The 20,395-nt window shown below is 40.7% G+C and overlaps 1 protein-coding gene across 2 annotated transcripts; it reads left to right on the top strand.

Moving 5' to 3' along the window:
- Window positions 1-994: 994 nt before the first annotated feature.
- On the top strand, window positions 995-20,093 carry LOC110985337 (ADP-ribosyl cyclase/cyclic ADP-ribose hydrolase 2-like). 2 transcript variants are annotated; one of them, XM_087146004.1, is made up of 9 exons: window positions 995-1,117; window positions 4,009-4,200; window positions 11,426-11,593; window positions 13,590-13,719; window positions 14,435-14,668; window positions 15,011-15,087; window positions 15,582-15,674; window positions 17,932-18,018; window positions 18,364-20,093. In XM_087146004.1, exons 2-9 carry the CDS (start codon window positions 4,013-4,015, stop codon window positions 18,431-18,433), a joined length of 1,047 nt encoding a protein of 348 aa, XP_087002130.1. In that variant the 5' UTR covers window positions 995-1,117; window positions 4,009-4,012; the 3' UTR covers window positions 18,434-20,093. The 2 variants fall into 2 exon arrangements, with proteins under 2 accessions (XP_087002130.1, XP_022101991.1); XM_022246299.2 differs by lacking the exons at window positions 995-1,117; window positions 4,009-4,200 and adding an exon at window positions 8,233-8,376.
- The last annotated feature ends 302 nt before the right edge of the window (window positions 20,094-20,395 follow it).

Genomic DNA, 20,395 nt, shown 5'->3' with positions numbered 1-20,395 from the left:
ATAATTTTCACGCTTGCCTTTTTATATATCTAACTCTAACTTATATTTCATCATTCCTTGGGAAAAGATGACATATTTTAAATTTGTTCTGGTTGCAAATTGTACTTATGTCTGCCAGTCAATTTTGGACCACCACACTGTATGGTAAATTAATACCGTAATCTGGATTTTTCATATACAGCTCTGGCTCTTTACGTATGTAGTGGCTCTTGTTTAAATGAACGGTGGGCACAAAAAGGCCCCAGTGGAAAGTCGTATATGTCCTCTCAGGAGTTGATTGCAACCTCCTGCTGTACTTGTCAATAATTTAGCGGTATCTTCTATTTTTCAGTTGGGAATATTAGCAAACATGTTAGAAGTTATTCGATCCTGACTGGGTTTGTTTAAGTTTATTAAAATTGTTAATAGTGTTAAGAATGCGTATGGGGGGGGGTTAATGATACTGGCTGTGAAGCTTTCGCGATTACAATTTTCTGAGTAAACAGCCTGACTTTGATGTCTTCTTTCGCAAAAATATGGAACTGCATTAAATAAAGAATCTCTTTGTTGGGAAACATGAAAATGAAACCTCACGCCAATGGCAACGTCAAAACCGTGGCTTGAAAAGTTCCCCTTATTAAGATTTGCTGGCGCAAAAATGACAGAGCTGTGCTTATTAATTAAAAGGCGAACAAAATACAAAAACCAAGAGAAAAGAAAATGATATTCGTTTTCACATTCCTTGTGAATTAAAGCAATGTGCAATAAATAATGAGACATTTGTTTGGCCTAAAAAATATAAATATCCTAACGAAGGACAACCGACCTGTGCTTGTGCACGAGACGGCCTCATTTTTCCTAACGTCGGAACACTGACCAATCAAGAGTATTTTGCGCTTCAGTAACATACAGGGCGAATTTTAGCCAATAGAGTATCACATTATAATAGGTACTACTGCCATTGGTCAGTAGGTGCAAAACCATCCTGCTGACCCTTTAGTCTCGGACAGAATAAAAACTGTCGTCAGCATCGTTATGAATCACTCCAGCTGTCGTCGCCACTTCCATAACTGCAATCCTGAAGACTTTTCACTTCGAATGGTACACTCTTCATTTTCTCGAGAGGAAACTTCAATGTGTAAGTATCTTTTTTCCTGTAAGCATTTCAAAAACAGATAGAGATCGGAAGCCTTAATAATTCCTTCAATCGAAACGGGGAATAACTGCTTTACTTAGACTTACCTTCTGTATTTTAAAACTTTCATTCGATTTGAATGGTCTCGTTAGTGGCTTACGGCATTTGTTTCATTATAGCCAAATTGCAGAAACACGGTTACTTGAGTCCACGAGTGCATACTTTGCGCTGGTTGTTCTAGCCAGCCTCTTTGGATTGACCCCAATTACATCGGTGAAAGTGGTAATTTAGAAGGCTGACGTGGTGTCCGTAGACTGACAATCAAGAATCTTTAGCGTTTCAACAAAAAGCTACTGTCCTAATATGCCCTTTTAAAAGTCAACTTCAAACTCCCAATTTATACAGGTGACCCTGAGGTGAGACAGCATATCTCAAAAAAGTGGTCCTTTGGTGAAAAGTCATCCATGTCAGTCGGCCCAAATGCAAACATGAAACTGGTTGGCTTCGCTTAAGGGGCAAGGATATCTTGGGCGTATGATATATCCGCGCCAAACTCGTCACAATTAGGCCTACTTGGTGAACAGAAATAGTTCTTAATCAGTTGAGGTATACGGGTGACAGGCTGTGCTTTTCGTGTGTACTTTTATTCTACGTGACTCTATTGACTGCCAATGGAGTATTTTCTGTGAAAGTGATTATGATGCCGCTGGCATTCCGTAATTGTTAAGCCATGCGAGGCGTTTACGTATAAAACGACCTGACATGAAGTCACAGCCAGTCTCTATCGGACGGTCAGGTTTAAATATCAGTGCAAAGAATCTGTCATTTTTTAATAGCAAGAAAATTGCTCAGTAGGTGCCTTCTAACCCCTCCACTATTAAAACCCGCAAAGACAGAGAGGGGTCAGAGTAATAAGGCCAGGGTACTTTTATTTCCAGTCCTGCTGAATTCGAAGGGAGGGGGAAGCCTTCATCACTTTATCAACTGCCAAGTCACAGCTCATGATCCTGCCCCCAACTGCGAGTCAATGACTCTAAACACATCAGCGAGAGCCTCGAGCCTGCTAGACGTGCTATATGACAGGTCCTGGCTAACTTTGGCAAACCTTGGCTCCAGCTGAGTAAATAATTCCGTGGGGCCAAATGGCGGAAATGTTTAAATACATTCCAATGGGACCTGGCAAAATGCCGGCTCTAGAATTTTTTTCTGGCTCAGGGGAATCCTCGAAGTGAAAGGTGACTAAACTAGGCTGTTCAGCATGAAGAGAGGTAGGCATAAACAGAAGGTGGTTGCATTTTGTTTGTAACCGGGAAATTAGCAAAAAAAGGACTTCAAGACTCGGAGGCCTTTCGCTTCACCCACGGAGAGGAGCATGGCAATAATTTAAAAACTTGCCAAACCACTTTCCCTTTGCAATTAGGCCTATAAAAAGCATCCACAAACTTTGTTTAGGATTCATCCCCCATGGAATCATTTGCCTAGTTCATGTAAGCCTGCGAATCAGCTCGCAAGATTGATGCATGGTAACCCAAATCGCAAAGTTTGATTGAAAGTTCATACTGACGGGAGCCATGCTGAGTTCTTCTGACCTCGGGTAAATTAAAAAAACAATCAGACCAGAAAGTAAGAGCTATGACTTTAAAGGGCTTCTATAAAAAGTGAGAACTCCTTGGGATTTTTGGCGAAAATTACCTTAAAGTTTCTACCATTGTGCGCTTTCAATGGGCCACTGACACGAGCTCCATAAACTGACTGGATAAGACTAGGGCTAGACACGGCTTAATGCCATCTTTAGGGCCTAATGTGCATATGTGCTTGATACAGTCTCTCCGAAAGAGTCAGAATTTTAGGCACAGTTGGCTGTTGTGACACTTGCAGGCCATTAATGTGCGCCAATGTTTTTTTTAATCCGTATTTACGCCAGGAAATTTAAACAAAACTTCCGACGGGTTATTTAGTTGCCACTCGATATTTTTCGTACGTGAACAGTGCAACCATTCAGTCCGAAATGTAGAAGCAATCTTTGGAATCCCAAAAAGTCGATCCACGGAAGATGCAAGTGTTTCTCAGATTCGTAACGGGTCACTGAATTTTGAGACTGCAGTCCAGTAGAGTTGTAGATCACGACAAAGCTCGGGTCAATTCCATTCACAAATATTTGAGTACAATACGAGAAAATACAACACTAGAGATAAGGCCTTTTTGGTATTTTTCAAATTTAATCTGTGGGTTATAACATGTTGTCACACCACTCTTGGTGATAATAACACGTAATACGAACAATGTAAACCTGCATTGTAAGTAATTGCACTTTTTTGCACTGTGGTTTGTTTTATTGTGGAGATCGAATCCTATTAACTTTCATTCAAGTCAGATCTTCCGATGAGCTACTCGAGTCGAATCATTTGCTGGTAGTATGGAATCGAGTCGAATACACGTCGGGACTCGAGTCGAGTTGAGTTACCAAAAATTGTGACTCGAGTCATTACAATTCTGGTGTCTGCGCATGGTGATATGGGCACGCGCTGGCCAGCTGTTGGGAGTCACTGTTAGCTCACACCATTTGCCAGCATGCCTATTATGTGCATGATACGTGCATTACTAGTAAAATGAATTCATCAATGAAAAGGTCAATTAATTTGTACAGATGGCAGATAAACGATGAATTCATTCATTTTGCTACACATTTTCAAGTGAATGGTTGAGGAACCATTGCTTAGCTTTACTCGTCAAGTGTCAACCAGCTGTCTAGATTTTATTACACATGATGGTAACCGCTGGAGCTTGGGAACGCGGCGCTCATAATGACGCTCTTCCAAAATACATCATTCAAGCAATAAGTGAACCCTCTTGATTTTAACCCTCCCCCTTCTTGTTATTTTGGCCCCTCTTAGAGGAATGCCTTCCTTGCCAAACATCATGTTCATAGACCTACTGGTCTTTCTGGGTCTCAGCCTGATCAGCAATGGCACAGCTGGCCTGGTGAACGTAAACGACATCGATCTCAGGGAGGCCGAGGCGGAAACCACCCCCAATCTCGTGGAAATGATGACAAACCGCCTTTGGGGGGTCGCCGAGCCAGAAACGTAAGGAAAACAGCTAGATATTTAACAACTGAATGAAAGGTAATGTCTAGCACTTGGCGCTACCAAGTACATAATTTTACGATAAACGAGGTCCCGCGTTTTTTTAGACCGTAAGCTGTACGTACAGTATAGTCTAGGTTCCAAGATCCTAGTTTCTAGTAGCTTCTTCAGCGACTTGAGCCATTACAAATACCGGTACACCGTTTACAGGGGGCTATCATCATCACACTAGTGTTGAGCGATTCCAGCATTTTTGGAATCGATCCTAATTCCGTCCAGGAATCGCGATTCCTAGACGGAATTCAATGAATGCAATGAATTTCGGAATCATCAAACAATTTGAAAACCGGAATCGGTTCCAATTTTCATATGTGCGAATGTCATGTTGAGTATACCCGAGGTTACATGCAAAATGCACTAGTAAGATGTTTCCTTAACACTATCTTGTGTCATTAAAAATTATCCCCTTTTATTGCATCGGAATCATGAAAGATTTATTATCATTACAGGTTTTTATATCAGAAATTTTAACTTGATTGAAGCACATCATTTATGGGAAAAGATTATCAATATACGTAGCCGGCTTTCAAGTTTTCCAGTATAGAAGTGACCTTGAGTTCTAAAATGCGTATTTGACAAGAAAGAAACATAGGATATGTACCTTTATTTTCATGCCGCCAAAAACGTCCTGAAGACTTTTTTTCTTAAAGTCCCCACAAATGTGACCTTATTCCACCGACGACGAACTATGATAGTTTTTCGATCTTTCGATTGTAAATTCCATCAAACAGCACCGCATGTGTCAGCGGCCGGTTCGTGCAATCGCTGGTGAACATGCCTAAAGCTACATTCTTCCTGTGTACACCCGCTGTCAGCTTCAATACGAGGCCGTTAGTCTTGTTCCAAGGCGGAGATGGAAAATTTTGAGAATTGTTCGTTTGACCTTTAATTCACTCAACAGGTTGAGTAGAATTTTCTTTTCTTTATGGCAGAAACAAGAATGAAAAGTAGTCAAAGATTTGTGTTTTGGCAGAGTGAATGACAGTAATCATGGTGCACATCTCATAGACTCAAACACGAAGCACTCGCAAAGAAACGCTTGCAGTCGGCCTGCAGCCACAGGTCCGTACGTCCGTGCACCAACGGAGAGCGGTCGATGCATGCAAAACTATTAGAAACATGCATGAATTTAGTAGCATACTTCCAATAGCCTCTGAACGTTCTCATTTGTCTTCCCTGTGCCGTGGTGCCCGAGGCAAGTAGGCCCTGCCTCATGATCTGTGCCCACCCTGGCATTGAAATCGCCAAGGAGAAATAAGGACTCATCTTTTGAAGAACCTTTGATCAGAACATCAAACTGCCCATAAGACTGATCCTTTGTTTCTTCTGATGAGATGAGGGTGGGAGCATACACGGAGAGGATGTTAACAGGGCCTCCGGCAGTGCTGGACAGCTTGGAGAGCAGGCGCTCGGTGCGTCCAGAAGGGGGCTCTACCGAAGCCAGACAGGTGTTCTTGATGGCAAGCCAACTCCATGCTGGCGGGGTTCTCTACCCTTCCAGAAAAAGTATAGTTCTACTCTTAAAGGGAGCCACTGGAGGGGAGCCTGCTTTGTTCAAGGACAGCTATGCTGATGTTGAGTCTGGAAAGCTATCTATCGATGATAATTGTTTTCCTGGTGTCATCCACCTCTTCAAGGTCGCCAGTAACATTCGTGCACAAGGTGTGCACGTTCCAACTTGCAAGTCGAATAACGGGAGACTTTTTTGTTTTCTTGATATGTTTGCCTGGTGCGAAATTTACCGTCTACTTGTCATGTCCGAGGTGAACATTAAGCTTTAGGCACCTACTAAGGCAGGCAGACGTTGGCGGGCCGACACCTTATTGACCAGGGGCTGCCCGGCTTGAGGCGGAAAGTAGTTGGCCAATGGAACACGATGGTCCCTCCCACTGTCCAAACTCACCCCTAGCGCCCCGTTCCATACGCCAGTTGGGACGGACTTATAATCCGTAAACTGTCAGCTTCCGCGTTGTTTCCTCACTCAGAAGCGAGGCTGGAGTGGCCTCTCCAGGGCGCAAGCCTGGGCAGAAAATATGGAGATCCTGGGTTGCCCAAACGTCAGGGTCCCCCTCTCAGCCTTGCTGATGGGACCCGAAGGAATGCTGAGCATGACGTTTGGCACCAGTTTGGCTGCAGGAGCTGCCGAAACAATGTGTCCAAGACAACAGCCCGCCTTAGCGGCCCCACTCTTCATTTGGAAGGTTTACTGCTTTACACCTAGCCGTTGAGTCTCTGGAATGGCCGGCTATTGGTGCCTTTCTTATCCATTGAAAACAGTGTATTGGCGCTAGGCTTCTCTTTATGTAACCAATTTTCAACACAGATTTACGCCACTGGCTATACTGTATATGCTCCTTGATTTTTTTCTTTTGACGACATGCGAAAACTGCTCTGCATCAGGACTGATGAAAAACAATTGGAAGTCTATACTGTCAACATGAAATTCTCACACGAAATGTAATCTTCGATTTGCTTCACTTCGCACACTAGGACCCCAGTACCTGTGCTGAGATGCTTAGTGAATGCGGATGATCATAAATGACAAAAGGTTTATGGTTTATCAAAGAGCAATTCCGTTCTTTGGTAATATTGAGAACCACGTGCATCCTAATTGGTATTATTGTATTAGATGTTTCTACCCGACAAAAAATATAAGAAGAATACAGATAAAGAAATATAAGGATCCATAAAAAACAAACAAGTAACAAAAAACGGAAAGTTGGTCCTCTTTTCGTGTTAACTCATGTGCGCTCTCGTTTTTTGACATTGGTTTTGCAATCCCATTACTATTATTTTTTTGTTAAACTTCCTACATGAATCTCCTCTGCAAACTTAAGATCAATTATTGGGAAGATAAGATTGAATTTCAGGAGATAAGATCAAATTAAGTTTTATGAAACACCTAGTCTCATATATTAAGATGGATTGAGAAACTTAAATTTCTTAGAGAATAAATAAATTGAGACCAGCTCTAGAATAAAAGCAATGCAGTTCGGAGTGTGGTGCATCTTCTCCTTCGAGTTCTTCGGGGGTGTCATATGCCACAACAAGCGGGACCAGTGATTTGTAGAGAAAGAACCTTGTGTCTAAACACCATCGGCTACCGTACAAATCAGTTGCCATGGTATATGCATCTTGGATTATATAAGCTAATGGTGATGCCTATAGTGGAGCAAACGGGAGATACACGAATGCAGGGACGGATGTGGGTTCGGGCCAACGGGAGCTATGGCGCCCCAAAGGATCTCTTTTTATTAATAAAAAGAGGAAACTAATTGTTTGCGAAATTTCATTTCCCTGTCTTTGGGAAATTTCCTATTTCCCTAGCCAGGGTAATTCCCCCAACTTTTATGACCAGGATAACGGGCTATTAGATCAGCCCCCGTACACATTTTCGCGTTGAGAGGAAAGGGTGGATTTTGAGGTGCATTTTCGTACTTCTGAACAACCAAAATGCATTTCATAATACTGAAAAAGGGCTAAAAAATACGTAAGTACATAAGTAATAATTTTGTATCATATTAAGCGCCCTCTACTGCCATGTGGGGTCCTGGAACCCCTCCTCCACGGCTGGGCAATTTTTAAAGTCATTCCTTCTCCATCACCCAAACCAGATTTACGCCCCCCCCCCGTATGAAACGTATTCCCCGAAATTTTGTTCTGAATCCTCCTTTGAAGGAGTGAACAAAAAAAGTAAATTTCGGCTGAGGGTAACGTGCTTTTGGTTTTGGAGTGATTACAAATCTTTCGTTCAGTCTGTAAAACCAAGGCCTTCATCTACGAACAAAACACGTTCCAATTGGACCTCGCAGAGAATGTCGTTCATAAACATATTTAACAAATTAAATAAATATATTTCGTTTGTCATACGAAATAGACTAGATGACGGTCTACGCATCACCCGGCGGTGACTGGTAAAGAAGATACTTTCTTGTCATTGGTTGGCCAGGATAATGACAACAATCGCACATGAACCGCCTTTTGGTTCAGCATAGTACTTAATAACAGAAACCCAACTCGTCATTCATCACTCCAGCCGCCAACGCCATTGAACAACCGTCGATATTTTACATTTTTCCTCCCCATAGACTCTGCCGGGGGCGAACTTTCTCTGGGGTAAGTTTTGTTTCATGTGTAGTTACCGACTCCTTCCTAGCTAGTGGAAACAGTCTATTGTATTGGGAAGAGCATGTGCCTGACACAAAACAAAATGGAAGTATAACAAAGTCGAGTTGGCACAGAGCTGGCACATTGTTTTTATAATTTAATTTCACTTCCAAGGACGCATAGGATGGGGCAAAAGACAGGGAATTCTGTATGGAACATTTTCTGGCCTTTCCGAGGTGTTAATTTATACACAATTCAACTTAATCAGGCTAACTTTACTTTTAAAATTTCCTCACTTTTTGACTGAAGTAAACTATGATAAAAATGAAGGTTTTAATGAGTATCACAGTCTTACTTTTACTTCTACTAGGTGGATTTCCTTATAATCCATTAACCCAGACAGCCAGAACATTGCTTCATTCACTGAAAAGCTTCTAAATGTGAACCACAATTCTAACGAAATCACTGAAACACTGTTGGATTCTAGGATTTTTCTTTACTTGTCTAAAATCACTCCAAATGCATTATTTATGACTTGTTGCCTCCTTGTTGGCGACACCCTTGTTTCACTTTCTTATAATTACACAATTATCTGGGGATACATCGTGTACTATCTAGTAGGAAAATTGTTTCATTGCCTGTCTTTAGAGGAAACTAGTCTTTCAGCCTCGAAGAAGTTTCCCCGGTTGCTAGGGTCGGACTTAAAACCCCCCTCCCGAAAAAGGGGGGAAAATCCCCCAGAGCCCCAATTATATAGCCTTTATTCAAGTCGGGTTTTCCAGAGTGTCATGTAAAAGGAAAATTCGTCAGCGGTATATGTGTGGCAGGGCCAATTTTCAGTTGTAATTTTATGTATTCTTTATTGTTTAGAAGATAGGAGTAGTGCCCCTTAGTGAGGAAAACAAAATTTATTTCAGACTCAGTTGGATCATGTGCGCCCTGCTTGTGTTTTTCTCTGTTCAAGTCCTTGGTGAGTTTTCATTCCCATGATAATTGTTTTCTTTCATGTATTGTGAGTAGTTTAAGTATAGTTTATTCAATGTAGTTTTTTTTTAAGTTTGTTTAGTTTTCAAAGTAAACTTTGATTCTGGACAAGGTTAGTCTTTTGAAGAAGTTCTAGTTTTGTAGCTTTGGAATTGTTCTATTTGCACAACTTATTCAATCTGTTTGAATGTTTTTGAGAAAGTATTTCAGCTGGTTGAATTCAACTTGAGTCAAGTACAGGACCATGCTGTATTCTTTTCTGTCAAACTGGTAATTCATTTGCTTTCTAGATCCTCTCAGTGTCCTTTGTACATCTTATATGACATACATAGAGTTTAGTGAGTCAAGACCATCCATGGTCAAGTTGAGGTACTATTGGCCTAGTCTCCGTAACGAGACGATGAAGCACATGAGACGACACCAAAAAAGAGTGCAGCAAAATCACAAGTCAACCCACCAAGCAACCACTCAAGTTCAAGAGCGTGTGTGTGAAATCCCACCGCCTCTTCAGTTCAGAGATGTCTGCCAGCATCAATCTAGTTTAGGTTTTGGTTGATAATTATACCTATGCATGTAGTTGTCTTTTTACCTTTTTGTTTTAAGTGCTTAAGCGAGTTGTGTATTTCTTAATTATGTCCTTTTCATAATATTGTTATGAATTGCGTCAGGTTTCTATACGTATTGCTGAGGACAGCAATATTTTACAGATGGCATGAGTGTGGCAGGGCCAATTTTCAGTCGCAATTTTATGTATTCATTACTTTTAGAAGATAGGAATAGTACCCGTTAGTGAGGAAAACAAAATTTATTTCAGTCTTAGTTGGATACCCGCCCCCTTTTCTTGGTTGTGTGTCCTCCTGTTTGTTTACTTTAGCTCACAAGGTCCCCTACAAAGTTGCCTCCTGGTCAAGGCAGATCAGCATAGCAGACCAGCAGTGAAGTGTGTACATGTGCCGGTACATGTATGCATCTTTTACCCTCTTAACTAGAGTGGTGCGCCCTAGTTGCTTGTGTTTTTTCTGCTCACATCATTTGTGAGTCTTCATTCCCATAATAATTGTGAGTAGTTGTAGTATAGTTTAATTCATTGTAGTTTTTTAAAGTTTGTTTGGGTGACAAAGTAAACTTTGATTCTGGACAAGGTTAGTCTTTTGAAGAAGTTCTAGTTTTGAAGAGTTGGAATTCTTCTATTTGCCCAACTTATTCATCACGACAGATTCATTACTTTTACTTTTGATTATAGTCATTCTTTTTGAATTTTTTGATGAGGTAAACAAGATTTTTATTGGGAGTTTCAATCTATTTGAATGCTTTTGAGAAAGTATTTCAGATGGTTGAATTCAGCTTGAGTCAAGTACAGAACCTCGCTGTATTCTTTTCTGTCAAACTGGTAATTCATTTGCTTTCTAGATTCTCTCAATGTCTTTTATACATCTTTTAAGACAGACATAAAGTTAATGAGTCAATACCATGCATGTGTTTTAGTTTTCGTCTGAATTTTCCAACTGCGCTCACTCCGTACGGTTCTGTGGTGCCACATGCACACTGGACACGTTGGACTTGTTGCATAATGTATTCATTCTTGCCTGGGGATTAGCAAATTCCACTTCCTTTGTATGAGAGAACTTGTTTACTGTGTCATGAATATTTAGCAGACCCTGTTTCTTATTATATTCTTTACTTTTCTTATCTTGGTTCGCAAACTTCTTGTCGGAGTGTAAATGTACTTCAAAGGCCACTTATACACACTGTCTTGGTTTTGGTTTTTAGTCCTTTTAAATTTTTAGTTTTTTTGGTTTAAGTCCTTTTAAAGTTTTAGTCTTTTGGTGTTTTTAAGTCCTTTCAAAGTTCTCTTATTCCTTAAGTCTCTTTGGGTTTTTGCATTTTTTGGGACATTTTCATTAATAAATTCTTTTATGTTCTTTGTTGAAGTCAAATATTGGTGTCTGAGTCCTTATTAATTCAGTTTCCTGCAACTTTTCCCTCAAAGATCCTTGGTTTAGTTAGAGTTTTTTTGTTGTTTTGCAAGTTCCCCATAATGTGCCATTTTCCCTGTTACATATATTTCTTCCAGAAAGATGCTTTCGCAGTCAGCTTTGTCAATGCTGCTGGACCTACTGGTCTCCATCAGCCTCGGCCAACACACTGGAAAAGGATCGACGCTCAATCTCAAGGAAATTGTAGTCGGCCGGTGTTGGGACTACCAACGAGTGATAGGGATGGAGCCTGGCAGACCCCACAAGTAAGCAAGAAAATCTATAGCTTGACATTGTAATAAATACTACACTAGAGAAAAGTCTGCTTCCCACAAGGTTTCCCTGATCATATTGTGACTCAGTACTGTACTGTACTGCGTTTGTTTCCACAGCATTTGTTTGTTAGACCAGCAATTCATTAGACCGAAATAAGGTGTTGACATCGATATATGTGGGCCGTTTTTGAAATGTGCTGATATTGGAAAGGTCAGAAGTTTACATTATACACCTTCTATGCACCGCAACTTTAGGCTTTTGGAAATTCCAGAACGCAGTGAAATCCTCTTCTGGTATAGTTTCTTAATATATGATTTATTTCTTAATAATAATGAGGTCCGGTGTTAAGTTGAACAAAGCAAAATAAAAGAAGCACGGCATGGTGCTTCGGTGCAAAATTGTCATTTACATCTACCGTTGTCAGTTTACTTGCTCGAGTTCAGTGGATTGGTTTTGCCGTATTTGGTTCGGACACTGAACGCAAGACTACGGTATAACTTGGAATTGGACAGTCACAGTGTGTGGTAAACTTTGATATGTTTCGTCTTCTTCCAAATATGGCAAACAATCTCCCGTGCGAGATGCATTATTGCGGGTTCTATTTTTAATGGAAACGCGGGGGAGGGGTTGCCACAAACTTCACGTGGTTGAAAATAGAATAGTAAGTAAAGTTTGAATCAACTTTATTGAGTGTAAGTTAACAGAATAGTGTGGTCAGCCTCTCAACCACGAATCTTCCTGCAGAGGCACAAAAACCCTATGATCTCCCAGAAGAAAGACCGACTGACTTATCGATGTAAGCAATAAATTGAAGCTGAATAAGCCTTAACTACTAATGCAGTTACTCGTAAAAAAGCCTGTAATATAGAGCGTCTCCAGTCATTGTCAATGTTGTATGGGTGTTTAAGGAGCTTCCATTTCATCTAGAAATTTTATTTGGCTTATAGATTACTGTCAAATTAGAATTCATGCTGGTTTTGTGGTGTAATTCACAAGTGTGGCTTTCTTATTCGTTTGAACTTCCCTGCATTTTCCTCTCATATATCCTGTCAACCAGCCATCAATTGAAAACGTTGAAAGATCGAATGACTGAAATGAAAGACACGGTCTTGCTATACGAGACAAATTTGCGACAAAGTCGAGCACTGTACTCTAAAGAATCCTTTTCAGTTTCGCGTTGGACAGATGGAGAGGAGCTTGCTTATCCATTAGTTTCAAATTGGACTTTATAATGTTTCTGTATAATGATTAATGATCATGACGAAAAGGCTGGTAAATTCATTTTCCCCCCGTACAACCTGTCAACTAACCATCCATTGCAAAAGGTGGAAGATCAAATGACTGAAATAAAAGACAAAGCAACCGGACCGGCTATGCGAGGCAAAAGTACGATACAGTCGAACCATTGAGAATATTTTTACAGTTACAGTGGCATATGTAGAAAACATAATGTGTTGAATTTTAATTTTTAGACAAATTGAATAGAACCTAATTTCACTTGGTGGGTCCCATCCTCAGCCATATATTTCATTCACAGTAATAGAGTGGAAAATAATGAAGGGACAGAAACCAGTCTAACATTAACAAAAATACCAATGAATGGCATTTCAGACGCAAATCTGTTCGCAAAAAGGCGAACAGTACTATGTGGAACCGTTAATTTGTTCTCTGAACAGAAGAGGATTTATACAGGTGTTGTTTAAAAACAATGAAGGTTTCACACTAATGCAATGGTAAGAATAATTTCAGTCAGAGACATATGGAAAGTTCATTCAACTCAGCTTCTCCTCGATCTTCCACCTCATGAAATTCTTCTGACCACTGAACTCATAACCATTCTTTTTAGTATAATGTTTCACAGTAAAATGTTTCACAGTAACTGATGTCCAAAGCAAGCAATGTCATATGGTGATGATTTCAAATTTGTTGCTTGTTTTTTTTTTTTTGTTTTTTTTTGATCGGTGTTGATGACGTGATGCATACAAGCCCTGTGGACTGTGCTAAAGCTTGGGCAGTCTTCACGGACGCCTTTGCCCACAAGGACCCTTGTGAAACGCCACCGGACGCTTTCAGTCAGTTTGCACACATGATGACAGTGAGCCTTCCAAAAGATGGCGTAAGTACAAATGCAATAGCACGATGTAATATAAGCAACAAAATGAAACTTGGAGGTTGGGGTATGCACTGAATAACATGGACATGAAACAGCAGCTGGGTTGGTATGCATTTTGTAGCGAATCAATAAAAAGCAGAGGCTACCGGTATGCTTGCAAAATACAGAACGCTTTCTCGAGGTTATCTACTGTGTAATTTTGGACAATGTTCCCTTGGAAACCCACACCAATGTAGGTTTATCGGCTGTTGAAAGAAAATAGTTCAAATTTACAGACCTTATATTGGCCCAACGGCATTGATTTAATGCATTTTGACGTTGGCTTTCGTCACTCGTCCTATTATGCCAATCGAAGTCAACCCGTGGACCCATCAATTCAGCTAGTTTTTCATCTTCACCGCAGCCAGAAACATAAGTTATTCAGAAACACATAAGCTTTCTGAACTCATGACATGTCATTGTGGCATTCCCAGAGGAAGGCATTAAGGTCCCAAACAAGGCTATCTTTGAACTCTTTGCCTTTTCTTTATTGTTCAGAAATGTATTGTTTATTTCTCTTGAGCTGATCCTTTTACAAGTGTCAAACTCATTCCAGGCCCAAATAGAATGTGACAGTGAAAATACGAGCCAAAGACGTTTTTGTGATTTTTATAATATGTTACCTTCTTTTGTTTTGGCATTGTCCAATTCTCTGTTTTCGATGCCACTTTCTAACCAGACCATGTTCTGGTCTGGCACCAAAGATGTTGCCTTGACAATCTCTAGCCTGTCTCATGGCTCCAACTTCTCGCTGGAGAATACCTTGCTTGGGTACACCGTCAACGGGCTGACGTGGTGCGGTAAAGAAACAGTCAACGGGGACGGTATCAACTACGATAACTGCCCATCATTTGACGACCCAAACTGCAGGAGCTCCGTGTCTTCGGTGTTCTGGACGGAAGCGTCTAAGACGGTAAGTGTCGTTCTGCTCAAGCTTTAACAGCAATATGCTTACTGGATTTGATGTATATTATGTATATACTTGACTTATATTGTATGAAACATCCTTAAAGAGCCAGGATCAGGCCAAATAGAATTTTTCTGAATTTATGTAGTGCTTCTGACTTTTATTATCAAAATTAGATTGTCTTGTGAAAATTTTGACACAATCTGTCATACTTGACGAATGTGTATAAAGCATAATCTAGATTGATCTAAAAGAGGGCTATACGATTCGGTGGGGATGTGATGCGAAAAAAGGTCGTCTAAGCAAAAAACACATCGTGAAAAGTGCCCTTGCTATTTTCATTGTCAGTTTGCAATGCAAGCTACAGGGTCCGTTGATGTCTTTTTAAATGGAAGCGACCCAAGGGGAGCTTTTCGGGAAAACAGGTTGGTATGACTTTGGGTTCACTCAACGCAAGTGTTTATTCCGATTGCGAAAGAACACCACTAGATTTCACTTTCAGAACATTATAATTCACAAAAATTAAAGAAAGACATTGAATTAGAAAAGCAAACTCATTTTTCGTCATATATTTTACCGATTTAAATGTTCAATTTCGAATAAAAAGCTGGATCCCATGAACTTATTTATTGGATTGCCTCCTCACATTCCTCGAATTTGCATGACAAGAGCATTTAATTGAATGATCATTCTAATAACGACCAGAAGATGACTGGTCATCACTTGTCATTCATGAACTCTTCATTCATGCTACTGTCTATGCATTGATTGCTTGAAAGGTCGACTGTTTGGGTACAGAGGTCTTCCGATAGGGACACAAACGTTGGAAAAAGTGCACTCTCACTGAAAAATAGAACCAAGTATCTGTACAGATGTCCTTCTTTTTAACCAATCAGTGCTGTTTTCAATTGCATGATAGCTTTTTCGCGACCGTGGAGCTGCCCAACTTAAACACTGCTTTGGTCAACCGAGTTAACATCATCGTTATCCACAACCTGTATGGGCCAGTTATGTAAGTGAAGTCGTTGTCTTGTGTGGTGGTCCGGTGTTTAAACACGTGATTGTTGCAATAACCAAAAAAGCAGACAAAAAGGAAGAAAAGAACCAAAAAGAGCAGACAAAAAGAGGGGGGAAAGAACAAAAAACAGCATGAGTGTGTCGCCATCACCAGAACGACGCCTAGTTTGAGACGACTGGTAAAAGTGATGACAGTGACAATGATGAAAATGTGAATGGAAGCCAACAAATAGGTTGGCGAAGGTGTGTGGTGCTGTTAATTGTGCTCGGGTGGCGAGATGGGAACGAATCAATTTTACTCAACACGTTTAAAGGGTCCATGAAGACCTCCTTGGACAAACTATTCATTATTTGTTTAAAATATTTACTGGTGTGCTAGTAACACGATAAGGGATGTAAAAGTGGAGTGCAGTTGAATTTGCTGTGGTTAATTTCACGGATCCCTCAAATGAATGTTTTAATCCTAGCGAATGATGGCGTTATGTGTGACGTACATTTGAGAACCCACAAGAACTGACACATATCTTCACTTTTGTGCCAGTTCGTGAAAACTGTGAATAGAACAGTTTTGGTTTCACGAAGTGACACAAATGTGTTCATGCGCATATTGTGCACCTGTGCATTATCGAACAATCTCGTTTTCACAAAGAAGCACAAATGTGTGTTTTGTCAATATAGCATAGAAAAAAAGCTTTAAATGTCTAAAATGATTGTATTTTACCCGTAAAATGGGTGACTAAACTGAAAAAATGCTGTTAAAACTCGTAACTATGTAAATTAAGGAGCACTTCAATTTCTGAATACGGCAAATCACGAAGCACGTGACGCAAGACATTTGTGCCTCTTCGTGAAAACGAAAATATCACATTTCTATAAAATACGCGTTGAAGCGCGCACACATCTATAGATTTGTGTTACTTCGTGATGTTGGTGACAAATTATAATCAGGCACCCTTTTGGTACACCAGGAAAGGAAAGGAACAAGGACATTGGTCATGAGCAATACGGGCGATTCACAATAGTGCACCTCCAAGAGTTTTCAACGTGTGGGCCAATCACAATGCGCCAGATTTGTCGACTCTGTCCAAACGCGCATTGCGTCGACAAATTTCGCGCACTGTGATTGGCCAATGCAATGCAAACTCTTGGAGGCGCACTATTGTGAAACGCCCGTATTCCCGTGCCCGTGTAATGTTCGAACGTAAAATACATTAAACATGTAAACATATGAGTGGTTGCGTTCGATTAGCTTCCCTGAATACACCAGTGTTACATGCAACGGAAGACTCGGGATAATCAAACGCTGCAGTGTATTCACCAAGGCATTCTGGGAAAAAGGTCAAGTCCACGCCACGTTCCATCACGTACGTCCATGCTTGAACAGTCCATCCGTGATGTCATTACACTCGGGCAGCCTCCAGAGACCCGCTCGCCAGCTGGGGTAGGGTGGCTGACGCCAGGGCAGTCACGAAGATCACGTGATGGCTAAACGAACGCTCTCGTGTAAGCTAATCGAACGCACCCTAATATGCCCACGTGCCCTGTAAAAGCGTGAGCACACGCGGTACAACCACCGTATGGGCAATTACAACCGAGTACATTGAGCGGAATAGCCCGGGCCGATTGGAAGCATTTTTTACCCTTTGTCGTTCACGTTTCATGAAAGCTTCTCTTCGTCTTAGCTCACAGGCTTTTTTTTTTGGGGGGGGGGTTATTTTCCAAAGATCGTGGGAGTGGTGTCTGCATTCAGCAGTTTGGAACTCGCTGTCAGTCGTGACCATTTGGCTCTGGTCAGCCTGACTTTCGATGTCCACGTTCGTCTAAATTTCGCTTCGGTTGAAAGTTACACAGGCTTGACCAAACTTTACCTTTATTTGTCGCGGCAACAAATCTGGTATAATCTCTAAACTCACCCCAAAATTGGACTGAATTTCCGAACTCGGCCCAAGACAAGCATTGATACTCTAGCAGACAATGTTTTCTCAAATGTACGTCACAGATATACAGATTTTCTATGTTCATGAGATACGTCTCGGGGAGAGATTGTTTCGCCCAAATTTTGGTTTAATTATATCTCCCATTTATTAATCAAAACAATTCTTTATATCGTTTAAACCATACAACTTTCAATTATTACTAATAAAAACCACTTTTCATGGGCCCACTAATAAAAAACGACAATGGTGTTTGGGACAGGCCGAATGGTCACATAAATTGAAAGATTGTAAATAGCTTAAAATCCTGTGTCACAGAGATACCTGCGGGACGGGGACCATTTTGACCCTACAGAGCCGTATTGAAGACCGAGGAATGGACTGGTCGTGCGACGATGACCCAGAGTAAGAGCTAGCGATAAAATGATTACTTGATATTAAACAGAAACGCCCCCTGTTTTAACGACGGAGAAACACGTGTGTATTTCGAGGCTGAAATTGGTACCATCCACAGGTCAACACTCGGCTGCCAAAGCGAAATTGTGGTCAGTGTTTGTAAACAAAAGAAAGGCTTCTGGAAGTAGCCGGCAAATCATGCCGGCGGTAACGTCTCTGCCATTTACACGGGGATTCCGAATGTAACATATTTCAGCATTTTCATATAATTTTATACGGATTAATGAACTTTTGTGTTGCCTTCCGTTGTTGAGGAAAAAAAACTAACCACGTCATTTTCCACCTTTTAAACAGGGAAACCAAAATCATCCAGTGCCTCCAGTATCCTCACTCCTACGAATGTGAACTCGGAAATCAAAATTAGGTGTTTCGATCGTCTACCCGCTGCACTTTGCCAGACGGTAGTAAGGGCTAATCTTTTTGTCACAAAATTCGCTTATCAGAATTTTTCAATTGCACGTACGTGCCACTCGCCCTGCTCACAGGGAAGTTCGACACCTTATACAAACTATGCCATTCATCAGGGAGTCCAAGAAATTGTATCGCTAAAAAGATTAGACCTGACAAGCGCACTGCATGCGATGATGGGCGGGAGCAACCGAAGTATACGTGAATATAACCTCACTCCTTAAGTTGGGTTTCGGTACTCTTCTTCGGTGACCTTTATGAATAACCTTATTTAGTTATTGTGCTGGCCCAGAGTATATGCTTAATTACACGTTGATGTAAGCAATAAAGCATAAGGCTAACGGTTACTGTGTATGCACGAATACCTCAGACATGCAGTTTGGCCTTTGCCATTGGTCTACAGCCCAGCATCAGGGTAGTTATTGATGAAATATGAAACTGCAAATTGCAAACATTTTCTGGCTGGAGAACAAATTTGTGACGTGAATGGGGGGAAAGGGGGTTATGGGACGGATGACTAGCTCGACCATGAAAATTTGAAAAACAAAGGGGGGGCGACACCAGCTGACACTAGAGGGCGACGTTCATGATACAGATGTACACCTGTGTATTACACACTTGCAGAACTGTAGATCAAAACTGAACGTTCACGTTTTAAAATTGGTCTCCTTTTAAATGGTCTCCTGAGTGCTATTGATCCATGTAGACACAGTAACAAGTTGGTCGAAATTGAACAAACATTGTGGGCCACTGTAGACAGCTTCCAACTTTTTTTGTTTTGTCCATGTAATTTATCATTCCATTTTGAGGGATTTCAGCGGTCGCTTGGTATGGTAATCAGTAGGGAATGATTCATCTTATCCCTTATGTTTATGTTAAAAGATTGAAACATTATTCTCTTTATGTAATTGCCTGATAATATTCACATTAGCCTTGATTTATGTAATTAGTCCCAGTTTTGTTCCTTAAAAGAAGATACAGTATTTCAATTTTGCTCCAGGTGCATATTGTAGTTCTACCATTTTTAAAAATGTTTTTGGACCACCAAATGCCAGTTTTCATACATATCTATAAGTCAAGGATATGATTTTTTTCAAGTTGGGGTTGAATAAGCTTATGGTCTGAATATGATCGTCTTACATAAATACACACACATGCATTACTGCACGGGTATGCACGTGCATACGTCAAAAATCATGCATTGATTTTTCGTGTCAGTTTAAAATTCTGGTATTTTTACGTATTCAATGGGTTGTGTGACAATGGAACAATATTTTCGGGCACAAAAACGGTCCCTTTGGAAATTCTTATATATTTTCCCTCTATTTGAATGCAAACTGATGCTTGTTATTAATTTAGACTAATAATTTAAGTTAGACATGCTAGCTTTTCCTCTAATAGTATGTACTGCATGCGTTATTCATTTTTCAGTCGGATTTCTATCATTCAGGAGTGTATCAGGTTTTAGGGTCTGATGGGCATTTCTATCCGGAAAAACGGTTCTAATTTTCCCCTCCCATGTGCATTGTGTGGGAGGTTGATAGAACTGGCCACACTCCCTGAATAAAAAGGAACAGAAATAAAACAGTTTGAAGTTTCTGTGGCTGAAATTTGGAGCTATGTTGAATGGGGAGTATCTCATCTTAAAGTTTGCAGATTTCGAAAATTCAATCTGAAGCTGGAGGAGACAACAAAGCCATGGTTTGAAGAATTCCCTCCACACAAGATCAAGACCGGTTAACCCGTTGAATTTTATTGCAAATCCTACGTGCGTACTTTTTTTTCCTATAGGAGGGATAGGAGTAATTATAATATCAAGACCGCCGCCCGTGCGTGCGATCGCGAAAGATCAGCAATCGTAATACGGACGTGGTTGAAACTACTAGAAGTCCAGTAGCTGCAGCTTTTGTATCGTGCC

Source organism: Acanthaster planci, linkage group LG14 (assembly GCF_054643075.1).
Source record: "Acanthaster planci isolate LZ-2023a linkage group LG14, COTS_SCS, whole genome shotgun sequence".
NCBI lineage: Eukaryota > Metazoa > Echinodermata > Asteroidea > Valvatida > Acanthasteridae > Acanthaster > Acanthaster planci.
The sequence above is the reverse complement of the archived record's forward strand: the minus strand, read 5'-3'. Positions and strand labels throughout refer to the sequence as shown.